The 23379-nt window shown below is 32.8% G+C and overlaps 1 protein-coding gene and 2 non-coding genes across 3 annotated transcripts; all 3 read left to right on the forward strand.

Annotated features, from left to right (window-relative positions):
- The first annotated feature begins 92 nt into the window (after positions 1-92).
- Positions 93-164, forward strand: TRNAD-GUC (transfer RNA aspartic acid (anticodon GUC)). The gene has a single exon. It is a non-coding gene; the product is annotated as a tRNA-Asp (tRNA).
- A 14996-nt stretch (positions 165-15160) lies between these two features.
- LOC147403557 (protein BZR1 homolog 1-like) lies at positions 15161-16992 on the forward strand. The gene is made up of 2 exons (XM_086439166.1): positions 15161-15605; positions 16038-16992. The coding sequence occupies exons 1-2, from the start codon at positions 15381-15383 to the stop codon at positions 16749-16751; spliced, it is 939 nt and encodes a 312-aa protein (XP_086295292.1). The 5' UTR covers positions 15161-15380; the 3' UTR covers positions 16752-16992.
- Positions 16993-22257: 5265 nt separating this feature from the next.
- On the forward strand, positions 22258-22330 carry TRNAA-UGC (transfer RNA alanine (anticodon UGC)). Its single transcript has one exon. It is a non-coding gene; the product is annotated as a tRNA-Ala (tRNA).
- Positions 22331-23379: the final 1049 nt, after the last annotated feature.

A 23379-nucleotide genomic window follows, 5' to 3' on the forward strand; every position in this document is an offset into this window, starting at 1 on the left:
TACAATAGTGCTTACTTTTAATAACCCACTTGTATTTTTTTTTAAAAACAAATTGTTTAAGTTATATTTTCATAGACCATATGGCCAACTAAGTCGTTGTAGTATAGTGGTGAGTATTCCCGCCTGTCACGCGGGTGACCCGGGTTCGATCCCCGGCAGCGGCGCAAACGTGGTTTTTTTAATTTTTATATAGTCTTGATAGACGTGTATACTCCTGGCCTCGGTCTTTTGCGAGAGATTAAGAGAACATGACCTAATTACCTCCTTTTCAACCACTAACAAAAGTCCCTTATTCGCTCCCACCCAAAGCTCACTTTATTGTTCTCCCCAAAGTCCAAAATCAGTCTTCTTCAAGATTATCTACTTTTAGTGCAAATTTTTTTAACCTACTCAGTACCTTTACCTAGTCCAAGTTTTAGAGAGCTTGAAATCAATGTTTTTTGGCTAGACATTGAAGACGATGGCCAGGGCATAAAATGAGTCGCGCCAAAGTCCTAATCATTTTCCCAAATTTTATTTTTGTAGATAGAAATCAGAGATTGGAATTCATTTGTCCATAACCATTTTCCCAAACAATTAAATATTCGCTTAAAATTCAATTCCCTTTGTATCCTTAAATTGTATCATGTATTTGTCAAAATTATATATATTAATTTCAACTAATTTTCATTATCTCAAGGTGATACATTTGTGATGAAGATCAACATTTTTTTTTTAGGTCCAAGAAGGGATTCCAATTGAGCCTGTTGGTCCGCAAACACAGCCTGGCACACAAAAAAGTGCTCAGGCCTTGATCTTGGGCCCCCAAAGTAGGATGTTGATCAAAGCATACATAATGAATGGGCTTTTGCTTGTATCTTTTCAATAATACTCTTCTGTGGTTAATCACTACTTTATAAATTTGAGCCTAGACCAGCTCGATGTATGCTGGACTAGGACCTCGAACTTTGTTTATGTCTCTCAACCAAACAAACGGTTGAGATGGGAGAATTCTTCTAGGGATTCCCAGTCAAATTCCAATCCCTAGAAAATAAATCTATGTTTTAATTGGTTCTTAGAGTCTTATTATTTCAACCATCAGTTTGTGCTTAGAAAAGTCGCACGAGACCAAGTCCTTGTTCAAAAGCATGGAAAACAGTCGAAAACAGTCGTCCACGTCCACATACAATTAGCGAGGCTGACTCTTTAAGAGATTTGCTTTTGGCTTCGTTCTACCATAATTAATGAACCCTAAAGTTAGGCATTACTACGAAAATGCCACCATATTCTTCGTCTACCCTTGCTTGGTGCACCTTTTTTTTAACTGAAAAAGAAAAAAGATATGAAATGCAATATGATTTTATCTTCTTAAAAAATTTAGTATAAAAAAATCAGAAATCTAATCTCTGGGTTTTGTTTGAAACCCTCAAGTTTTAGGAAACAAAGTTGGATTTTTATAGAATTTTATTACTCTTCAATAAACTCGGATAAAAAATGAAAATATAATCTTAGGTTTGCTCTTCTTCTGTTTTCCCCTAAAAATCAACTTCAACTTTCAAAAATCTAAATTAAATTTTCTCTAAAGTATCCAAAGAATCACTAATCCTGAGATTTTCAAAGATCCATAAACTAATGTATGTGAAAGTGAAACTAGTTGAGAGAGAGATTTTCAACAGGAAGAAAGGAATCCAAAATCTTGACTTTTTTGCCATTCAAACATTATCTCAATTATGAAACCATGTCTTTCAATTGATGATGTATTGGAGAGATTGACGAAGAGAAAAGGATATAAATATATATGAGAGACGACCAACTTAGAAAAATTGCTCCATGACCCATTTAATAGCAAGAAATTCAATGTACGTACAATAACATCGATGCAATTCAAGGATCATGTAACAATGACTAATCATGCCATGCTTTATTAGGGAAGCATGGTCATGACCACTTGGGAGGCAAAAACAATAAGTGAGATGACTTCTCACTAGAGGGAAGCATGGGTAACAGAGATGATGGAAGGATGGGACAAGCACCAACCTTCTTTCATCAAAACTATATAACGGGTAGTCTAAGACACACAATATATCACTATTATTCTTAAAAAAAAATTGTAAGATTATCGATTGATTTGATTGTCGAAATATAATTTGACAATCAAAAGAGGAAAGTTTGACATATTCAACATGATCACATATCCCAATGAGTGAAGTGGAAAAATTTACTCTATTATATCAATCACAAGAATGTAAATTCTTAAAAAAAAAATTTATATGTACGAAAAGACAATGAAATCGATCAAAACCGATTAACTAGGTCAAGGTTTTTATAATAAAAAATAAAATAAAAGGTGATTGATTTGAACATACTTTTGGCTTAATCTAAGAGTGCCAATTCACATGGAAAACCTTGCATGATGACCTTGAAATTAGTTTTCAATCAAATCAGATTCAATCTTGATTTAAAAGTACTATGTTTGGATATTTCAAGAACATTATAAAAGAAAATAAGGTTGAGGGACCATTAAAAAATTGAAAGTTTACTTAATGGACTATCGAATTATTGCCCAAAACATAGGTACTATTTGGAAAGAAATCCCTCCACCAGAGTTATTTAAGTAATTTTTTCAAAATAAAAGTGTGTCCTTTTTTCTTATTAATTTAAACCCCTTCTTATCAAGTGAAAAAGCATATAATACAGTTAAAAGTTTATTAAAAGCATATAGTTTTGTCAAAAATTGATTTTAATTATAAAAAAGGTTAAAATCTATTTAGTTTTTTTGAATAATGAATTGAAGGGTATAATCGTAATACTCATTTATACATACTTTACTAAAATACATTTGTTATTTTAATTAATAGTAAATATTTTTTTAACCATTATTATCGTTTAAAAATAATAATTGTTTAATAAACTTCAAGCTCCACGCATTGAATATGAACCACTTCCCCACGTGGTCTCATCTAAAATTGAAAACAAGGCACCGTTTTTCGAGTGCTGGCCCCCACACGACCACATCTTTATCTCATGCATGCACTCACACGTGCGGATGGTCGCGTAGACTTCGTTGCCTGCTAATTATTTATGAGAGATTCTATTGCCGCACTAACTTTTTCTAATTCCACCCCAATTCTTTTGTAGCACGCAAACACCAACCCATCTTGGTTTGGCGTTAGAGATATTTGGTGTGGCAATAGGACCTCTCTTATTTATGCCTGTTGGTTTCTTTCTTGTTTGGCGTTTATTGAGGCCAGTTGGGAATTGCATTGCGATGAGATGCTGATCTGTTAGGCCTTTTAAAGAGAAAAAAAAAAAGGTTAAAAATCAGCTTAGCCCGTTATTGGCTTATTGAGCTAACTCCAGCTCCACAGCAAATCAAAGTCGTTTTGAAAAAGATGGTGTTTTGGTAACAAGGATTAGGTTTTCATGGTGTTGGAAATGTATGATCCTCACAGAGTTTTGGATAAGGATTCAATACTGGCCCTGATATCATGTGATGGATTATCTTATAAATTTTTGTTGAACTTAGTACTCTAGAAGTGCATCTAACAAAGGCTTGTTACACAATTAATTGGATTCAATTATATGACTATGATCAAGAATCGACCATTAAAAATCTAATGATCAAATCTAATGATTAGAAGTGCCATGATCAAGGGCGGAATATAAGTGGAAGAGGAGGGGGGGGCGAAAAATTTCAAATAAATATCTTCTTATAATTAACCCACATTAGAAACGTGAGGTTGAAATCTTTGAATTACATGTGATTGTGATGTGGCCCCTACAAAATATTTTTATGCACAAAACCTTGGAAAAAAAGAAACATTTTACTTAGTAAGATTTCAAGTCTTACCAAGAGTCGTTTGACCCACGTGGATTATCAAATTGCCAATCCAACACGACAACCTACAAATTACTTTTTATATAGTGAAACACTTTCCTTACTAATTAGTCAGATTTTAAATCTTACCAGGATTTTCTTCCCGTTCTTTTAGGACCATCAACTTGAATAAAATCTTCTAATAAGGTCATGGTTGGCGCTCGTTGAACATGTCTACCATCTCAATCAACTTTTCCATTATTTATCACCTATTGTAATTATTCATATATTTTATTAAATGCATTAATTTCTAATTTTTTGAATGACAGATGTTATTTACAAAGAACTAATTGTAGTGGTGTACTTCAAGGCATTAACATCAACTTGACAAAATATTCCCTTGATGATTATGGGTTGGTATTCTTTGTTTCCAATGTTAGAGAACTTCTAGCAATACTTTATCCTTTTTTGATTGGAGATCAGAGGAAAATTTTGATTTTGAAACTTTACCACCATTGGATAATACTTTTTGTTTCTAAATCATAAGAAAAAATAAAATAAAATGTAGGACCTTGATCTTGGGTCCGCAAAGATAAGGTTGGATTCAAAAATTTCCAACCTTTCTAAATTGAAAAAAAAAATGATTTAAGACCTTGATCTTGGGCCTGTTTGGATACCAGGAGCAGAACTATTCTTCCAAAGAACAGGAGTTGAAATACTCTATGGAGGAGCTGGAAAAGTAATTCTGTGCAGAAAGGGCGTTTGGCAATCAACTCTGTGAAGTACTGGCAGAAGTACTTTTGTGCTGGAAGTTTGTTTGGAAACCATACTGACTTCTCATGACTTCTAGAAAAAAGACCAGAATACCCTTATATTATACTAGTTACTGTTTTTTATCTTTTAGTGTCATAATATGCCTTCAAACTATACTGTTTTTGACATTTTAATTATAAATATTAATATAATATGTTTAAATCTATTATACTCAAAATTTAAAAAAAAAATTGACAGACTGTCTTTTAGTGTCATAATATGCCTTCAAACTATACTGTTTTTAACATTTTAACTATAAATATTAATATAATATAATATTTTAAATATTAATATAATATTTTAAATATTAATATACTATTTTAAATATTAAATTAATATAATGTGTTTAAATCTATTATACTCAAAATTTAAAAAAAAAATTGACTGACTGTCTTTTAGTGTCATAATATACCTTCAAACTATATTGTTTTTGACATTTTAACTATAATATTTAATATAATATAATATAATAAATATTAATATAATATAATATATATAATATTTTAAATATTAAATATTAATATAATGTGTTTAAATCCATTATACTCAAAATTTAAAAAAAAAAATTGACTGACTGTCTTTTAGTATCATAATATGCCTTCAAACTATATTGTTTTTGACATTTTAACTATAAATATTAATATAATATAATATAATATTTTAAATATTAAATATTAAATATTAATATAAGGTGTTTAATTATAAATATTAATATAATATAATAAATATTAATATAATATTTTAAATATTAAATATTAATATATGTGTTAAATCCATTATACTTGTAGACACCCAAAATTGAGCGGGCCCTCGACACAAATGCTCCAAAAAATCGAAAAAATCGGAATGGGCTCCGAAGTCCAAACCTACAAAATTTCAATTTATTTTGTCATTATTTTTTAATAAACGGCCCAAGGTTACTCACGTGGCCCATGGACCCAACACCTCATGCAAGTCCAAACCCATGCTTATCCTACCCACTACCCAAGCCCATTCAATTCAACCCATTCAACCTAAACCCATGCTTATCCTACCCACTACCCAAGCCCATTCAATTCAACCCATTCAACCTAAACTCATCCTTATCCTACCCACTACCCAAGCCCATTCAACTCAATCCAACACATTACCCAAGCCCAATTCTCTACCTAAGCCCAACATCACAACCAATCACCCAATATGACACATGTCATCACCCCCTTCCACCTCCATCATCCACCTCCCTCACCAACTCCAACTACCATTACTCCTCCAAAAATTAATTGAACCCATAAACTCTACCCTAACCGATCCTATCCATTCTCTCAAATCAAACACTTATAACCTATCACCCTCCGTTAATCTACTCCCATCATTTCCTACAAAACCCATCTCTACAACCTACACCTACACCCATCCTCTCAATCAAACACCCATCCTTTCATATCAATTCATCTCAACCCTTCATTTTCACCCACTTTGACACATGTCATCATCTCCCTCACCCTCCCAAAATATCATCAACCACCCTCTTAAATCCTCCATTCTCTTAATCAAACACCACTTAATCACAACCACCAATTAATTACCCCCCCTTTAAACAATCTCATCCTCTCAACCATTCTCATCAATTCTCCTCACCAAACACTCAACCTAAATGGGTTGGGTTGGATCCAACCCATTTGGGTTGTAAACAACCCATTAAAACCCCCCCTTCCCTAAATACCCTCCAACCTCCATCAAATTACACCCACCCTTCTCTTAAACCCCATACCATTCTATCACTTCTCAATCCTTCACCCCATTATACCCTAAAATAACCCTCCAACTTCTATAAAAACCCACCCATTCTCCCCTTACCATAACTAATGAAATTTGACAAAAAAACTAAAAAAAAAAAACCTCAACTCAACCCTCAACTTTCAACTCTTACTCTACTCCATAACCACCATCAACTCTCAACACCCAACTCTCAACCTTCTCTCAAACAAATCAAGCAAAGAAAAAGAAGTCAAGGAAAGCCAAAGGAAGTCAAGGAAGGTCAAGGTGGGTTTGGACAAAAGGAATACCCCCCTCAACTCCCCTCCTCTACTCACCCCTTTCCTACACATTTGCACACACCACTATGGTCTAAATCACCAAAGGGCCCCTTCTTCATAAGGGTGCCCTCAACGATTTAAACCAACATCGAAGCCCCTCACACTTGAGGGAACACATCGAATTGTTTTTCGATTTCATTTTCTTTTTTTTATTTAAAATATCGAATCCGAGGTTACCACATTATGTGGATGGAGTAGGGTGCCTAACACCTTCCCTACTCCATAAATGGACCCCCTTACCTTGAATCAAGGTTGGACCATATACCCTATCCTACGAGAGTCAACAAAAAATGTCAAAATGACATGTTTTTCAAAAATACAAATTCGGGTGACCATTCACACCCATTCCGAAAATGAATGGTGGCGACTCCAAAACACCCCAAAGTGGAGGGATGTTTTCAAAACATTGAAAATCCCGTGTCCACAATACTCAAAATAAAAAAAAAATTAATATTAATAAATGTTTCTTTCATTTGATTTAAGGGCAAATGAATTAGGAATATTTTCATAGAAAATTAATAAAGTTAAGGGTATTTTGGTAAAACGAACCATTAAATTTTGACTCCCTGCAAGATGAGTTTTGAGAAATAGGTTTTCTCGACTTCTTTACAAAGAGTAATTTCTTGCTCTTGCGCGGAGTAACTCTTCGAAGGAGTTATTTATCCAAACGCATCCAAATGACTTCTAACTCCCCGCAAGAGTCAGAAGTAGCCAAGGAGTCCTATCCAAACGCCTACTAGAATCGGATTCAAAAATTTTCAACCCATTAAATTTAGGTTTGACTAATGCCTAATGGTGGCGGCTCATTTTTTGAAAGACAAGTATTTGTTTCAAATTTTATTTTATTTCTTTTCAAATCTAATTTGGACCTCTAAATCTAGAGGGATGAATGGTAGATGTGTCAATTTAAACCAACATAGGGGGTACCATACGCTTTCCATGGGCCTTCGGTACATGCATCCTTTACTATTTATATATAAACAAAATATTTCATATTGATTTTGGTAACTATCATTCGGTCGTGGTGGCTTGCTAGCCTATGATTAATGGATGACACGTGTTAACTCATCGTGGGTCCCACCACATTTTAAAGTTTCTTCCCTAATCCCTTGGACTAACGGTTCTCAAGAATCCAACAAAAACCATGTTCTTTGGGGTCCGTTGTCCATTGTGGTTAGCTTACTAAATCACCTACAAAATGTAATGTACAGTCAAAACAGTCAAAGTGGGATATTTTCGAAAGGCCTCACTAGTCATTTTTTTTTTTTTTCTCTTAAGGGTGTTTTAGGAAAAAAGAAAAAATTCTCACTTAATCCGTACTAAACAAGCGGATTATTCGATGGCTGAGTCGAGACGTGCGATTCCTTTGTTTATGTGGATGGGACCACAGGCACGTGGTCCATCTATGGGCGACACGTCAAAGGGAACTGTTGTGGTCCCCAAGGCTCGGTTTCTGTATCACACGTGTGGAGCCGACTGACACTGCAAAAAGGTTGAGGTGGGGCCCACCATCTGAACTCCTTGTTTGTCCGTATGCACCGCTCAAATAAAGCATCTTGTATATGATAACAGACAGAACCCGAAACAACGAAGTGATATGTCCAGGTACATTTTTATAACCCCAGGTAACTTCTAATACGAAGAACAGAAATGCGTTTTAAGTTCTATTTTGATTGTTTCATTGTTCCAACAGAAATGTCCCTGCCTTTAGTACTTACGGCTCAATCAAATAGCCAAATGTCATTAATGATTTGGATATGAAATTACTATTAAACCCAATTTGTGGTGCTTAATAATTAAATGTTACTGTGTGTGAAACTAATAGTACATTGAGAGATGATTGTCTAGGCAATGCACCATAGACCAATACCCTTTTTGCATATCTATTTAGAGTTATGCTATTGGCACCCTAAGATTTACTTATTACACCCCCAACATAAATAGAGGAATGGGTGAAAGTAAGTAGGAGTTGGGGTGCCAATTGAAGCTCTCATTTTTTTTACTAGATTTTGTAGATGTGATTTTTTGCACTACCTAGAGATCTAGAACCCCTTATCGATGCCCGTTCTCTTGTTTGTCTGACTCCCCTAAGTGTACATGCGCTACAAATCCTTTCACGCACGACTTAGTCACAAATAAATCTCTTGTACCTTAGATTGTCAATGCATGCCCTATTTATAGAGCATGAGATATAATCCCCATTTTAAATGTTTCCTCTTTATTTTGTTTTAAAAAAAATTCGGTTAGTTAGCAATTTGGCAACTTACTAATAAGAGCTCATCCCCAAAATAGAACACAAATCCCTTGAAATCAGATATGTAGTGTGATAAGTATGACATACCACTCGAGAGAGCATTCCATGACCTTATGCTTTGTGCCTCCCGACCTTTTGACGTAATTCACAAAACTATTATATTGAGGCAGTTTTTTATACTCACAAAATGTAAGTCTTTCTACCTAGATTCATCCTAATACCCATGTAAAAAATTACAATAGCGATTCAGACTAGTGTGAATCCCCATGTACACATCTTAGCATCTTAAGGCTTATAAATTTTACCCCTCCACAAATTCTAATTTTTGGGTTTAAGATTTTATATGAACCTAATTATATTCGCACACAATTACTGTAATTATTTGAATAAATGTTATATAATGTTTTACAATATTAGGATTATAATCTGAACCAAACCTTGATAGTGTTTGAAGAATGTGTTTTGATCTTTAAGTGGGGTGTGATCAACATTTTAAGAAATTGGAGTGTAATAAGTAAAAGTTGTGGTGCCAATAACAACTCTATTTATTGGGTAAGTTGGTGATCCCCTAAAAAAATTTGATGATATTAAATTTACCTCCTCCAAAATGCAAGATTAGTATTTAAGTTTTTGGAGGGCATTTTTGAAAATATTAAAATTTCACAGTTAAATCATCGACAAAAAGCAAAGTTATTTTTGATAGGGATAAACCTATTTTACATTATATATATTTTTTTGACAACGAAGGGTATTTGGGCCAGCTTGCAATTACATTACATTTTGAGATGTGAAAACCTTATAATTATTCTTAAATTTTATATATATATCAAAATCAATATTTTGTGTGCTCAATATAAGTTATTTAGTTGAATTTATCTTTATTCTATCATTTCCTAACAAAATTAAATCCGGAATCATAAATATAATTTTTACTTTTTTTATATTATCTTTGCTGTTATAACGAGAGAATTGGTGTTTAGTGACATCAAAATTTAGAAGACAAAAAATGAATCAACATTAAAAAAATATATATATATATATATATATTTATTTTCACCGAAATGAATAAAATAGGCTTTTAAAGTCTAAAAAGCCTTTTACAATATTTTAAATGCTAAAATACTGCAGATGATGCAAAGATTATCATCCATGTGTACGATGCCACAGTGAAAAGCAGATCAACAATTGGCAGTAGTCCATGTGTCCACTCCCATGCATACTCACAAAGTAGGAGTACGGGTTCAGAAGGAAAAACTTAAAAAAAAAAAAAAAAAAACGTTCAAAGCACCGCAAAACAATAAGAAAAAAAAAAGGATGAAAATAAAAGATAAAAAAATATTAAAAATAATATATATGGGAGCGGTTCAGCAGCCCCTTATGATGTCACACATGATGTCATGTATTTTTTGTAAATTACTTTTGATGGGGTTACAAGTTTTGGAATAGGCTGATTTTTTGTGAGAATAATCTTCACGGTGAAAAGATCATCCTCACCAAAAATCAGCTCATTTTAAAAATTTTAACCCAAGTTTATAAGTTGAAGAATCGTGAACCATCCTATTTTCGTAAATCACTTTTGATGGGGTTAGAAGTTTTGGAATAGGCTGATTTTTGGTGAGGATGATCTCATCATAGAGATCATCCTCACAAAAAATCAGCTCATTCCAAAGCTTGTAACCCATGTTTTGAAAAATGTGTGGCACCATAATGGGGCTGCTGAACCGATCCCTATATATATATATATATATATATATATATATAAAATGAAATTCATATAATCAAGTTATTATCTACAAATCCCAAATTTTTATATTTATGAATTATCAAATTCTATTATGTATTAAATCCCACGTTAAAAAGAGAGAATGTATTTTTTTCTTGTGAAAAAATGTGGGAAAATGAGAATAAAATGATGTTTTTTTGTTAGGAATGAAAAAGTCTATTTTTTAATCGTCAAAGATAAAAGACCCATTTTAAATACATTATTTTTCTTCAAAAAAATGATATTTTTTGTTACTATGCTCCCATGTGCAAGATTTATGTCTCACTGACTTGGCACGGTAGATGTCTAGTGGAACAACAAAATTTCAACCTAAATTTATTCCCTTTGTAAAAGAAAAAATCTTAGATTTTTCTACATAAAATTTGATCATTTTCTACTTCCATGAAATTTCAATCTTACATTTAGATTTGAAAGTTGAAGTAGATAGAGTCGTAAGATTGACGATGAGGGATTAAAATTTCACTCAAAGATGTTAAAGATAAATAATTTTTGAGAAGAAAAAATAAAAGATTTTGACAAGAGATTGATGACAAGGGCATTTGGATTATTTCTATTAGTCAATTAGAGAAGATCGAGCTCCAGGGTGGCACAGGGGCATGGGTTCAACTTCCTAGATCCTTCTCCACAAGTTGACTAATTACTGATTTAATACTTTTGGATTCGGAAATAATTTATATAATTATAAATTTTTTTTTTTTTTTTTTACTGGTTAAACCCCAAACTAAGATTGTATTTACTTATTGTTTCTTACAACTGAAACGATTCTCCCCAAATCTTACTCACATTCAACTTTATTAGAAATTCAACCTCCATATAACATTAAATTTTTATTGAATAAATTATCCCTCTTTGGGTACATATTGCAAAGAGATAATTATTTTTAAATGAATAAGATCTCCATTTTTTATTATTAAAATATATTATTTTTTTTACAAAATAAAGTACCATTCAATTTCAAGAGGATCGGGAGGATCGGTAAGATAGAGCTATTTGTATATTGTAAATCTGAAAATCATAGTTGACTCCCTTGAATATTTTTTCTTCTTTTTTCTACCCAAGTGCTCTAAATCAATGCCAAAGAGACCAACAAGATAATATCTTACCTAATTTTTTTTTAAACTATTTAAAATATACTTTTTTTTTCTATAAATATAATATTCTAAAACTTTAAAATTATTTTTTGTGATCTATTTTTGTAATTTGTTTGTGTTACTTAAGAACCTGATTGTAAAAATAGAAAAAAGTAAGGGAACTTATCACCATTCTAGATTTCTTATATAAAGATGGCACAATCTTGACCATGAAAACATTTTTTTGAATAAAATAATATAAAACATTATAATTATTCTTTATATTTTATTTACAAAAATATTGTATGGTCCCAATATAAATAATAAGAATTTTATCCTTTAAAAATCAATAATATTTTAATGGAGTTAGATATTACTTGTTCAATATTGTAATTATCCTTCAGTAACTTATGTTCAATACATGTAAATAAATATTATTTTTTTTCATTTAAAAATAAATATTTTGTGTGAAAGATAATTTGTAACAAAGCTTAAATTAAAAGTAGGGTTTGGAAGAAATGGTTTCAACTTCTATAGGGCATATGCAAATGATACTAATTGGGTTTAAGTTTTAAGGTCTCCCCAAAAGAACAAATTTTTTATTTTTTATTTTAATGAAAGAGAAGAAAAGTGAAAGTTTATGTTTGGTTTTCTAATTCTAATGGCCAATTTTCATGTTGCAACATTTGAATAATTTTTTTTTTCCGATATTTATTTTGATTTATTTATTTTTTATATTATTATTATAGTAAAAGCTCCATACCTTTCTTCAAAATAAAACCTAAATTTTAATAGATCAAACTCAAGCATATAAAAAATAAAAATAAAAAACTCCATTATAGTTTCCCTAGAGAAGATTGAGCCTATAAGTAAAACATTTAGATTTTGATGAAAATCAAAATATTTTGAAAATGCTTTAGATTTTTTAGTAATGTTTTAATCAAGATTATATTAATTTTTCTCTTCATTGAAATATTACCTCAAAATAAGATTTCAAACCTCAGCATTGTTTTCATCAATCAAAATCCATTTTCATATAATTTTCAAGAACTAGCTATTACTTTGTTGTAAGAATCATAACCATACTCATCAAGATTTTGATCGAATTGTGGCTTTTGAATATTAGTTTATGTGGGTTTGTGCCCCCTCATGTGGGGGACTCCACGTTTATCATCTAAGGGTTTTGCACTTTTTTTAGTCTAAAAGTAGAAGCATCAAGTGATATTTGTCTTATTAGTTAATATTAAAAAGATTAAAAATTTTAGATTTTATTTAATTTCTTGCTCTTACCTAATTACCCCTTGTTATTCTATTAATTACTTTTCTTTGCCCAACTCTGGGGAAAAAAATGGGAGCTACTATTGGAATCCCAATTTTTACTTTTTACAATCCAATTAAAAATTAACTCCACTTTTAATTTTTACAACCTACGAACTCGTGAATTCGTTACTTTTAATATTTACGAATTCGTAGATATACTAGTGAATCCATTGAGTATAAGAGAGACAAATTCAACCCCAAGGGATTGGCTCAATGGCAATTTTAGAAAGATAAGCGGTTAATGTTTGTAATACGTGAGTTCGATACCCAATATGAGCATTAAATCCTCTGGGCCAACCGTGATGGAACACCCTCAATTACTTGGTGCGTGTGATGTGCGGAAGTTGCATGTTCCCCGAGACTAGTCCTTGGACAAGATCATGGTCTATAGAATGGGCAAAGCCTAGATACAGTCTCGATCCACTATTTACAAGGATACTTTGTTTAAAACAAAAAGTGACGAATTCATTTAAAAATACATGTTTTGGGAATTAAAATGGATAGTGTACCAAAATCAGAATTTGAGCATAAATTGCACAAGTTTTGGGACAAATCCCAATAAAGAAAGTAAGTAAATGACTATAATAAGTAAACGTAGAGGTGCCAATAATAACTCTGGATTTCTATTTGTTAGATTTAGGATTTTATATGAGCCTAATTCTAACTGTAAATAATTGTTAAAGTTATTTAATAGAATGCTAACCCAACCGCGGGTCGAAAATGCTTAACCTAAGCTCAATCCAAGCTTGGTCGGTCGGGTTGGCTCATTTCTCATTAATACTAGATAATTTAAAAATAATAATAATAATACATTATATAAAGAAAAGTGATACCTAAAAATATAGATAAACTTTACAAATATTTATCTTAAAAAAATGATGATTAACCAAATTTTGAAATGTGAATGAAACAATAAAAAGATATTTATAAATTATAATCATATTAAGTTCTGGTTTGGGCAAATTAGATTCCACCAATCCAATGTCTATCTCGAATCCAAGATTTGGTCAATTGTTTTTTACCCCAATCCGAGCCCAAACACTTCCTAATTGTGCCCAAACCTGACTGAGGGTTGGGTTGAATCGATTGGATTCAGGTTCTGCTTACCCAAGTTGCAGCCCTTGTTATTAGGGGTGCACATTGGATTGGGTAAATCAGAGAACCGAACCAATCCAAAGCCTTTTGGATTAGATTGGTTCGGATTGGGCATGATTTGGTTCGGGTATGGATTGTACATTAAAAAATTCGATTGATTTGGTTTGATTCCGGATTAGGGGTATAATAAAATCGAACCAATCCGAGAACTGAACTAATCTGAAGTATCTATTATATGTATATGTCATGCAGAGGTAACTCATCAAAGTCTTCAACTTTATCTCCACTATTTTTTTCTAACAAAAACTCATAAAAAATGTATACAAATCTCTTTCTTAACTCTCAAATTAATCAACCCATTTATGGAAAAACTTTTCCAAAGAGTTTGATTCCTCATTTTTCTATAAGAATTTTTATGTCATATTTGTTAGATGAAATATATTATACAAACCTAGTCTTGGATACGCTAATCTACCATTTATGGATTAGTTTCCTCACTAATCCATTCAAAATACTAATTTTAAAATTATAATTTTTTTTATTATAATCTCATTGAGCTTCCTCTACTTTTCAATTTTTACAGATTTCAATCAGAATTTAATCATAAAATCATTTTCATTTTTAAAATATGTATTATTTTGAAAGTATGAGAACCGAGAATCGAGAATTGATCCAAATCAAGGTTGATTTAGATTGGTTCGATTTTATATGGTAATTGGATTGGTTTGATTCCAAATTTATAGAAATTATCATGTTTGGTTTGATTCTAATTTTGTCAAAATCCTAATCAATCCGAACCATGTGCACCCCTACTTGTTATAACGCTTTGTTTAAACGGTGTCTTTTAATCTTTAATTAGGGTGTAATAAATAATTTAAGAAATTTGCGTGTAATAAGTAAAAGTTGAGGTGTCGAATACAAGTTCTCAAATTGAAGAGAGAAGGAGAGGGAGAGAATCTTCCTCGTAGTAGATTTACGCCAGTTTCAATAAAGCAAGCATAACTCTCGTGAGTATCTCTGACTCTCTGCAACTCTCTCTCTTTGAAAAAGGGTTCAAAGAGAGAGAAACAAGAACAAAAAAAAAAACTAAAGAAGAGAAACAACAACTTGGCCGAGAGCAAGAGAGATTTATTGAGAGTGGGTCAGATATTCAGGTGGTGGTAGTCGGAAAATGACGTCCGGTGGGTCATCAGGGAGATTACCAACATGGAAGGAGAGAGAGAACAACAAGAGAAGAGAGAGAAGGAGAAGAGCCATAGCTGCAAAGATTTACTCTGGATTAAGATCCATGGGTAACTACAAGCTTCCCAAACACTGCGACAACAACGAAGTCTTGAAAGCTCTCTGCAGTGAAGCTGGTTGGATCGTCGAAGAAGATGGCACCACCTATCGCAAGGTTTCCTCTCTCTCAACCCCCAGAAAAAAAAAAAAACTCTTCTTTTTTTCTTTTGAAATCTCTTCTAAATGTTTCTGGGTTTTCTTTGATTCCATTAAAAATCTCTCCTTTTTATTTGATTTTCTTACGAAATCTCTTCTAATGTTTGTGTTTTCTCTGAGTCCATTAAATATCTATCCTTTTTCTTTGATTTTCTTTCGAAATCTGTTCTAAATGTCTCTGGGTTTTCTTTAATTCTGAAGAAACAAACATTCTCAAACAACAAATTCCTTAAAAAATTTCTCATTTTTTTCTTTGATTTTCTTTCGAAATCTCTTCTAAGTTGTATAAGTGTTTGTGGATTTTCTTTGATTCCCTTAAAAACCTCCCTTTTTTTTCTTTGATGTTCTTTCGAAATCTCTTCTAATTGTTTCTGGATTTTCTTTGATTCAGGGATGCAAACCACCAACAAACGAAATTGGAGCAACTTCTGCAACAATCAGCCCATGTTCTTCCCATCAACCAAGTCCAACTTCTTCATCATTCCAAAGCCCTATCCCTTCATACCAAGCCAGCCCTTCTTCTTCATCCTTCCCAAGTCCCTCTCGTTTCGACACCAATCCTTCCTCTTATCTCCTCCCATTCCTTCGAAACCTCGCTTCAATACCCTCTTCTCTACCCCCTCTTCGCATCTCCAACAGTGCTCCTGTAACACCCCCTCTTTCATCCCCAACTTCAAGAACTCCAAAACTAAAACCCGATTGGGAATCGTTCTCGAATAATTCGATTTCGATCGCCTCTTTTCGACACCCACTCTTCGCTGCTTCCGCTCCTGCGAGTCCCACTCGTCGACACCATCGAACCCCTTCAACTATTCCCGAATGTGACGAATCTGACGCATCTACAGTTGATTCTGGAAGATGGGTTAGCTTTCAAACGGTTGTTTCTGCCGCTGCTCCGTCGTCTCCTACGTTTAATTTGATGAAACCTGTTGTTCAAGAGAACTGTAACCATGATTCTGTTACAGGAGTTGGCGAGATTGGTGGGAGAGGTTCAGAGTTCGCGTTCGAGAATGGGTTGGTGAAACCATGGGAAGGTGAGAGGATTCATGAAATTGGAGTTGATGATCTTGAACTCACATTGGGGAATGGGAAGAATCGGTGTTAAAGAGTTACTCTGTTTTTGAGATCTGAATATTTGGTTTTAGAACTAAAAAGGATAGACCTTTGTTCTCTGATCTCTCTGTTCTTGAAGGGAGATTTCAATTGCAGAACAGATTAGTTTAATGGGTTCATCTACAATTTTAAGATGGAAAATTGGTGATGGGTTTGTAAATGATTAAAGATTTGGATTAGAGATTATATTTCTCTTTTTCTAATTTAATCTACTTTATATCTGTTATTGTGAAGTTATCATCAAGCTTTAATGGTAGAAATTGTGGGCAAATTCAAGTTATAAAATCTATAAAAGTTTTCTATTTCCTTTCCAAAATCAAAACTTTGGGTAATTTTATTTTATAGATTTCAACAGTTTCCTATTATTGGAAAAATAAATTATTTTTATTTCTATTCTTTTGGATCATCTTCTCCATTAACAGCAATGCCTGCTTTAATGATTTTGGTTCTAGTCAATGGTGTACTTCTTGAATAGAGCCTTGACCCACAACTATCTCCATGGAAGGGTTTAATACATATGGCTTGTAGCAAAAGAAGGAAAATGAAAATGATAGCATCTAATCATGATGTTTTTGTAGGAATCAAAATGGACTTTGGTTTGTTTTTTTCTTCTAGAAAACTTGGTGTTCAAGTTTGGTTACCTTAAAAGACTGTTAATTGTAGAAAAACTATATTAAATTGCAATTTTAATGATTTTTTTCTTTAATGGGTTGGACTTTTAGAGATAAATAGTAAATACATCATTTAGGGAATGATTTCCCCACAAAAATTTCAGTCATGGAAATTACCCAATCTTGGCCCAGGGTTTCAGAGAAAGGAAAGATTCTTTTCACTCTCATCCTATTATTTTATAGTTCTCTTCATTTAGGATTATTTGAATTTTAGTTTTTATTTTTAATAATTTATTTAAAGGAAGAATAAATACAAGTAGTAGAAGGAAAACAGAATTAAACATGATCTCATCTATAAACAAAAATGTAATTCTTTTAACGACTTATGTTAGAAGAATAAGGGATTTGAGATATTTATGATCACTAAAATAGCATTTTTATTTTATTTTTAATGTTGAAATTTGTTTTGTTTATTTCTTTCTATATGTCCTAATAAATTGCAAATGTAATTAATTTTGTGCCCTTCGACTGTGTTCTTGTTCAAACTCAAGCAATTGAGGAAAACTGCTTCCAATTAGAGGGTCAAAGCTTAAACTTGAAGACAAGTATATGAGTATATGAGATATTCTACTAAGAGTCGTGCTGGGGTGACACAGGATTTACTATGATTCTCGCAATTCTGATGTGGACATGTATACATAACCGGAGATGGTTTTTAATTGTATTACGAGAAAACACATTTATGATTATGCGCACATCTCACGTCAAATTTGTGAGAATTACAGTAAATTCATTTTGTTATTTCTGCATTTTCCTCCTACAAAGGATCATTGCGGATCCTACATTGGTTCTCAAGCTCAATTGACAAATTCTTTATTTTTTTTTTCTTGAAAAGCACATTATATTACACCATTAATTTACTGGGCGAAAGTCATTAAATGGTACCATTGTCAAGGGGTATGTCATCAATTTCAAAACATGGGGTATCTTAAATATTCATCGAGATCTCGAGGGGTACACCTAAAATTAGATGGTCTTCTGAACAATAGTGACTCCAGCCATCTACACGACATGTGCTTTTTGACGTTAGGATGATAGCGAATGAGGCTAGTCGGTTGGGATTACTACGTTATGCTATGCCCCCACCAATTGGATAGACCAGTTCATACCGCCAAGGATAGATAACACGTGTGCATGGACACACAATAATCACAAACAACAACAAAATAAATTATTGGGTAGAAATAAAGAGCTGCTATTAGCACCCCAACTTTTACATATTACCAAACAATTAAAATTAATAATTCAATGCTTGAGAATAAGTAAAAGACTCGAGTGCTAATAGAAATTCTCTCTGTTTAGATTTTGAATCTTATATGGGTCTAGTCATGATTGTCAGGTTGTTTCAATGCGTTATTTAGGCTTTGTAGTATTGAAATAATAACTTGAACCAAATTTTTGTAATGTTTGAAAGTTGTGTTTTAATCTTTAATTAGGGTGTGATAAATAAAATAATAAATTGGAGTGTAATAAGTAAAAGTGGGGTTCTAATAGTAGCTCTATATAAATTTAAACCCATACCCAGTCGTCTGGGTACGATGGATGGATGGATGGATGTTTATTTTTTAAGAGATGTGGGACTAAAGAGATGAGGGTGCTGGTGGGTTCATGCTTCTTATCCAACGTGAAACTGAGCTTTCGGCGTTGTTGGTCAAACAAACAAGCAGAGGGCCCATGCCCCATGTGAGATGTGTTTTTGGGGGCATGTGAGCTTCCCACGCTTTGATGGTGTTGTGTACCTAACATTTTAATAACAAACCCAACACACAGAAACTTACGCATACACATACACATACACATACACCACTCTTTCCTCAATTTTCTATTTAACTTGCAACCACCACCATATTGCCCTATTTTTTTAAGTTGACACAAGCCCTCTCTTGACTTTCTAAATATTACATTTAAAATTTAAATCCTTTTAATTAAAATTAAATATGCATGCGTGGACGTGTGCACGTGTGGTTGTAAGGCATAATCCAGATATGAAAGAGTATATTCGAATAAAAAAGTGTGGTTGTTGGATATAGATCCACCACAAAATCCAACTAGATCCAAAACCCATTGCGTTTATACAGAACTGTTGGGTTTATTGACAAGATGACCAAACCTTAGTTCCTACATTGAAACGGATCTCATTTGACTGAATTCAACATGGGATCGGATAGGATTAAGAAAAAATAATCTTGGAAAACATGAGCCTCGAATCATGGTGCGAAATTGATTATCCATCCTACAACCTACTAAAATTGTTAGAGATGGACTCGTGATATTCGAAGACTACTAAGATTAGTACTTAGTGCAAAGTACACACATGCTCTAAAAAGTCAACTAACAAAACCACCACCCTTAACAACAAATACGTGTCTTGACATGCACAAAGATAGTAAGACCAATAAAGTATGATCTGACCGAGTATAATTATATGACCGCGCAACAAAATAATGTAACAAAGGATACTAAAAATCTATAAATAAGACTAAAATAAGATGAGAAGGCATGCAACTTTCCATTAATAAAGTCTAAACTTTGTTAGATAATAGAGAATGACTTGATCGTTAGAGTAATTAAAAGTAATGAACAAAATTCAAAAGGAGGAGATGGAGGAGAATGATTGATCCTTAGTGAAGCTCAAGGTCTCATAATAGCATCCAAGCCTACCATGATTAGACCTGGCTTTGGCCTTTTTTTTATGAGGAGGAAATAGAAGACAAAGAAAGAAATCCAATTCAAGATTTTTAGTATTTGTGCATTTTGTGACATATTTTGAATCCAATTGGTGATTGATCACCCAGATAGCTCTTGATGGGATATGACATAAAAAACCAATATCATTCTAGATTTCAATATTCAATTTCCAACAGTTTTGTCCTTGGAAGATTGCATACAAGACCATTAGCTAAGAGAGACAGATGGAGGATAAATGATTAGAGGTTCTATTGCTCCACACCAACTTTTGCTACTGCCACCCCAATTCAGATGTAAATCACAAAAGAATTACCACACATATTGGGGTGCCATTAATAGCAATAGAAGCTCTCTAATTTTTTCATTACACGTAGCACTATGCCATCGAATCATATGCGCTTAATACAATTTTTTTTTTGTTAACAACAAATCTCTATTCAACACATGTGCTTCCTTTCTCAATATGTTTAACAGTTTGGAAATAAATCACGAGGAAAAAGGATAAATGGGTTTGGTTGTGGTCTTCAAACGAGGACTTTATCACTTTCTTCCTATTATTTGGTACTTTTCATAATTGAAATCCAATTGCCCATTCTGTCCAAGTTTTTCTATGAATTCCGTTGCTAGTCAAAATTCCCACCTTGAAACACCTCATTAATTGGACCTCCAAACCCATTCTGACCCCCTAATATATTGTATTATATATGGTTAAATGTTTGATTTTACATTAACATTTAAATGAAAAAAGATAATGAAAAGTTAAGGTGAATTAACTTATCTAAGCAGATCTAAATCTTTGAAAGATTGTAAAGAAAGAAAAAGAAAACATAAACATGGGAATATTCTACATGGTCCATTACCAATAAATTACTAAAATGTGGCAATGAGGGGACAAAACATTGAAAGTTTTATTTGTAGGTGGACTGGTTAGGGACCATACTATTGGGTACACTTTTAAAGATGGTGAGGTAAGCAAATACTTTAAACTAAAATGGATATTGGATTTCTTACGTGATGAAAAATAGTGTTCAAACAACTATGACATGTGCATAAATTTAAGAGTCGTGATAATAAGACTCCCCCTTCTGACAAACTCCCCATCACAGAATCGTATATCATTTGCATCGAGATACGCAGAATCATAGCTCTTTTTCTTGTGTATCCCAAGGAAAATGATCTATGGTTCTGTGATGGGGGCGTTTGTCAGAGGAGAGTGTCATATTATCACGGTTCTAAATTTAATGCTCGTATAAGGTCTGAAAAATCAATCCACACCCAGTCTAAGCAATTACGGCCGAGGTTAGGCTTAGTTAACTTAGGCCCGATATCAGTTTAGGGCTGATTAAAGACATAGCCCGTCACTTTAGGGATGGGTTATGGTCTAGCCAATTCCGGCCTTAACAAACCATTGACAAACTTAATGGGTAGGAAAAACACAAGCTTCTTGCATATTAGTAGTACAAATTTCTTAGCGTGCACTAGAACAGATTTGTATCTGTTACCAAACACCCACACATGCGTTTTAGTTATGATTAATGAGTGTTAAGTTTTAGGGTAGTGCTATCTTTCCAAGATCTTTACATTTTGATTATAATTAGATTGAACATTGGAAATGAGAAGGACCCTCCATGGACTTAATTAGATAATCATAGTTCAAGATATATGTAGATTTAAATTTTGTAATTTATAATCCATTTATATTTACTTTTGATTAAAAAACTCTTAATTAACTCTATTTCGACTATTCGGAGAACCATTAACTTGTCTAGATCGATTGATGATTGAAACTCAGTAGCTATAGACATGGCTAAAAATCCCTCAATTTCTTCAAATGTAAATTTTTGTTTCCTTAATTTTAGCACTAAAAATAAGGAAATTTCAGCTAGATTTTCATAAAACTACCTCAAAAGATCATTGTGATTTGGCTTACCTCTTGATTTAGTATTCAAAAGGAATGCCTCAACACTCTTTCAAGAACTAGAACCCTAAATCATCGTAAAATCTTAAATTAATCTCGAAATTTTGTTAGGGATTAACAATTGTGAGAAATTAACAGAGATAGTGGAAGGAACTTATATATCTTGCATTAATTGCAAAATTAATGTAAAATATTAATTATTACTATCAATGCATGTGAATGGGGATGTAGCTCAAATGGTAGAGCGCTCGCTTTGCATGCGAGAGGTACAGGGTTCGATACCCTGCATCTCCACTTCAAATTTATTAAGTCTAAATTTTATTTTAATGATGGTGGAAAAAATATTATATTTATTAAAATGGTCTCCAAAATATAATTCTTCTTAAAAATATGTTTAGTTTTGTTAGTGATGTATAAATATCACTCACTCCAATTCATGTGGCACCTTCTTCTCACAATTTCTCTACCACACGTTAATATTCGCACTCCTCCGTTCTTGGGTTCAATGCAAGACAATCTCCCACGTTTCCTTCTCTTAGTCTGTAAATTGGACTGGGCTGTTATGGGCTTGGGCTTTTTAATTTTCTCTCTAGAAAATTTTTATTCCTTAGTTGATGGGATGGTCCAATAACGTTATGCTTAGAAACCATTTATTATAGGACTTTTACAGTATCTAATGAAATTGTATTAGGAACAACATAGTTTCAAATCTCGGTTGACCTTTCATCTTACTCATGGCCAAGTTGTTTCGGACTAGTCAACTCATCTCATATAAGATAAATCATTTAACTCCATTTACAATTACTTATTCATATATATATATATATATATGGGGACGGTTCAGCAGCCCTAAAGTTTGCCAAGTTTGGTGCCAAACATTTTTCCAAATATGGGTTAGAAGCTTTGGAATGAGCTGATTTTTTGTGAGGATGATCTCTATGATGAGGAGATCATCTTCACCAAAAATCAGCCTATTCCAAAACTTCTAACCCCATCAAAAGTGATTTACAAAAATTGGACGGTCCACGATTCTTCAACTTGTAAACTAGGGTTAAAAGTTTCAAAATGAGCTGATTTTTTTTTAAGATGATCTCTTCACCGTAGAGATCATCCTCACAAAAAATCAGCCTATTCCAAAACTTCTAACCCCATCAAAATTGATTTACAAAAAATGTTTGGCATCAAACTTGGCAAACTTTAGGGCTGCCGAACCACTCCCTATATATATATATATATATATATATATATATAGGGAAATGTTCAACACTCTAAGCTTTACCTTACACTTTAACAAACGTGTTTTGTCCTACATGGGTTAGAAGTTTTGAAATGGGCTGATTTTT

The sequence above is a fragment of the Akebia trifoliata genome, chromosome 4 (assembly GCF_017979445.1).
Source record: "Akebia trifoliata isolate Shusen 1 chromosome 4, ASM1797944v1, whole genome shotgun sequence".
Taxonomy (NCBI): domain Eukaryota; kingdom Viridiplantae; phylum Streptophyta; class Magnoliopsida; order Ranunculales; family Lardizabalaceae; genus Akebia; species Akebia trifoliata.

What these genes read in the sequence shown, in the direction of transcription:
- LOC147403557 (XM_086439166.1), top strand. Translation starts at nt 15,381, where the DNA reads ATGACGTCCGGTGGGTCATCAGGGAGATTACCAACATGGAAGGAGAGA. An exon ending in ATGGCACCACCTATCGCAAG is followed by an intron (nt 15,606 to 16,037) that starts GTTTCCTCTCTC and finishes TCTTTGATTCAG; the next exon opens with GGATGCAAACCACCAACAAA.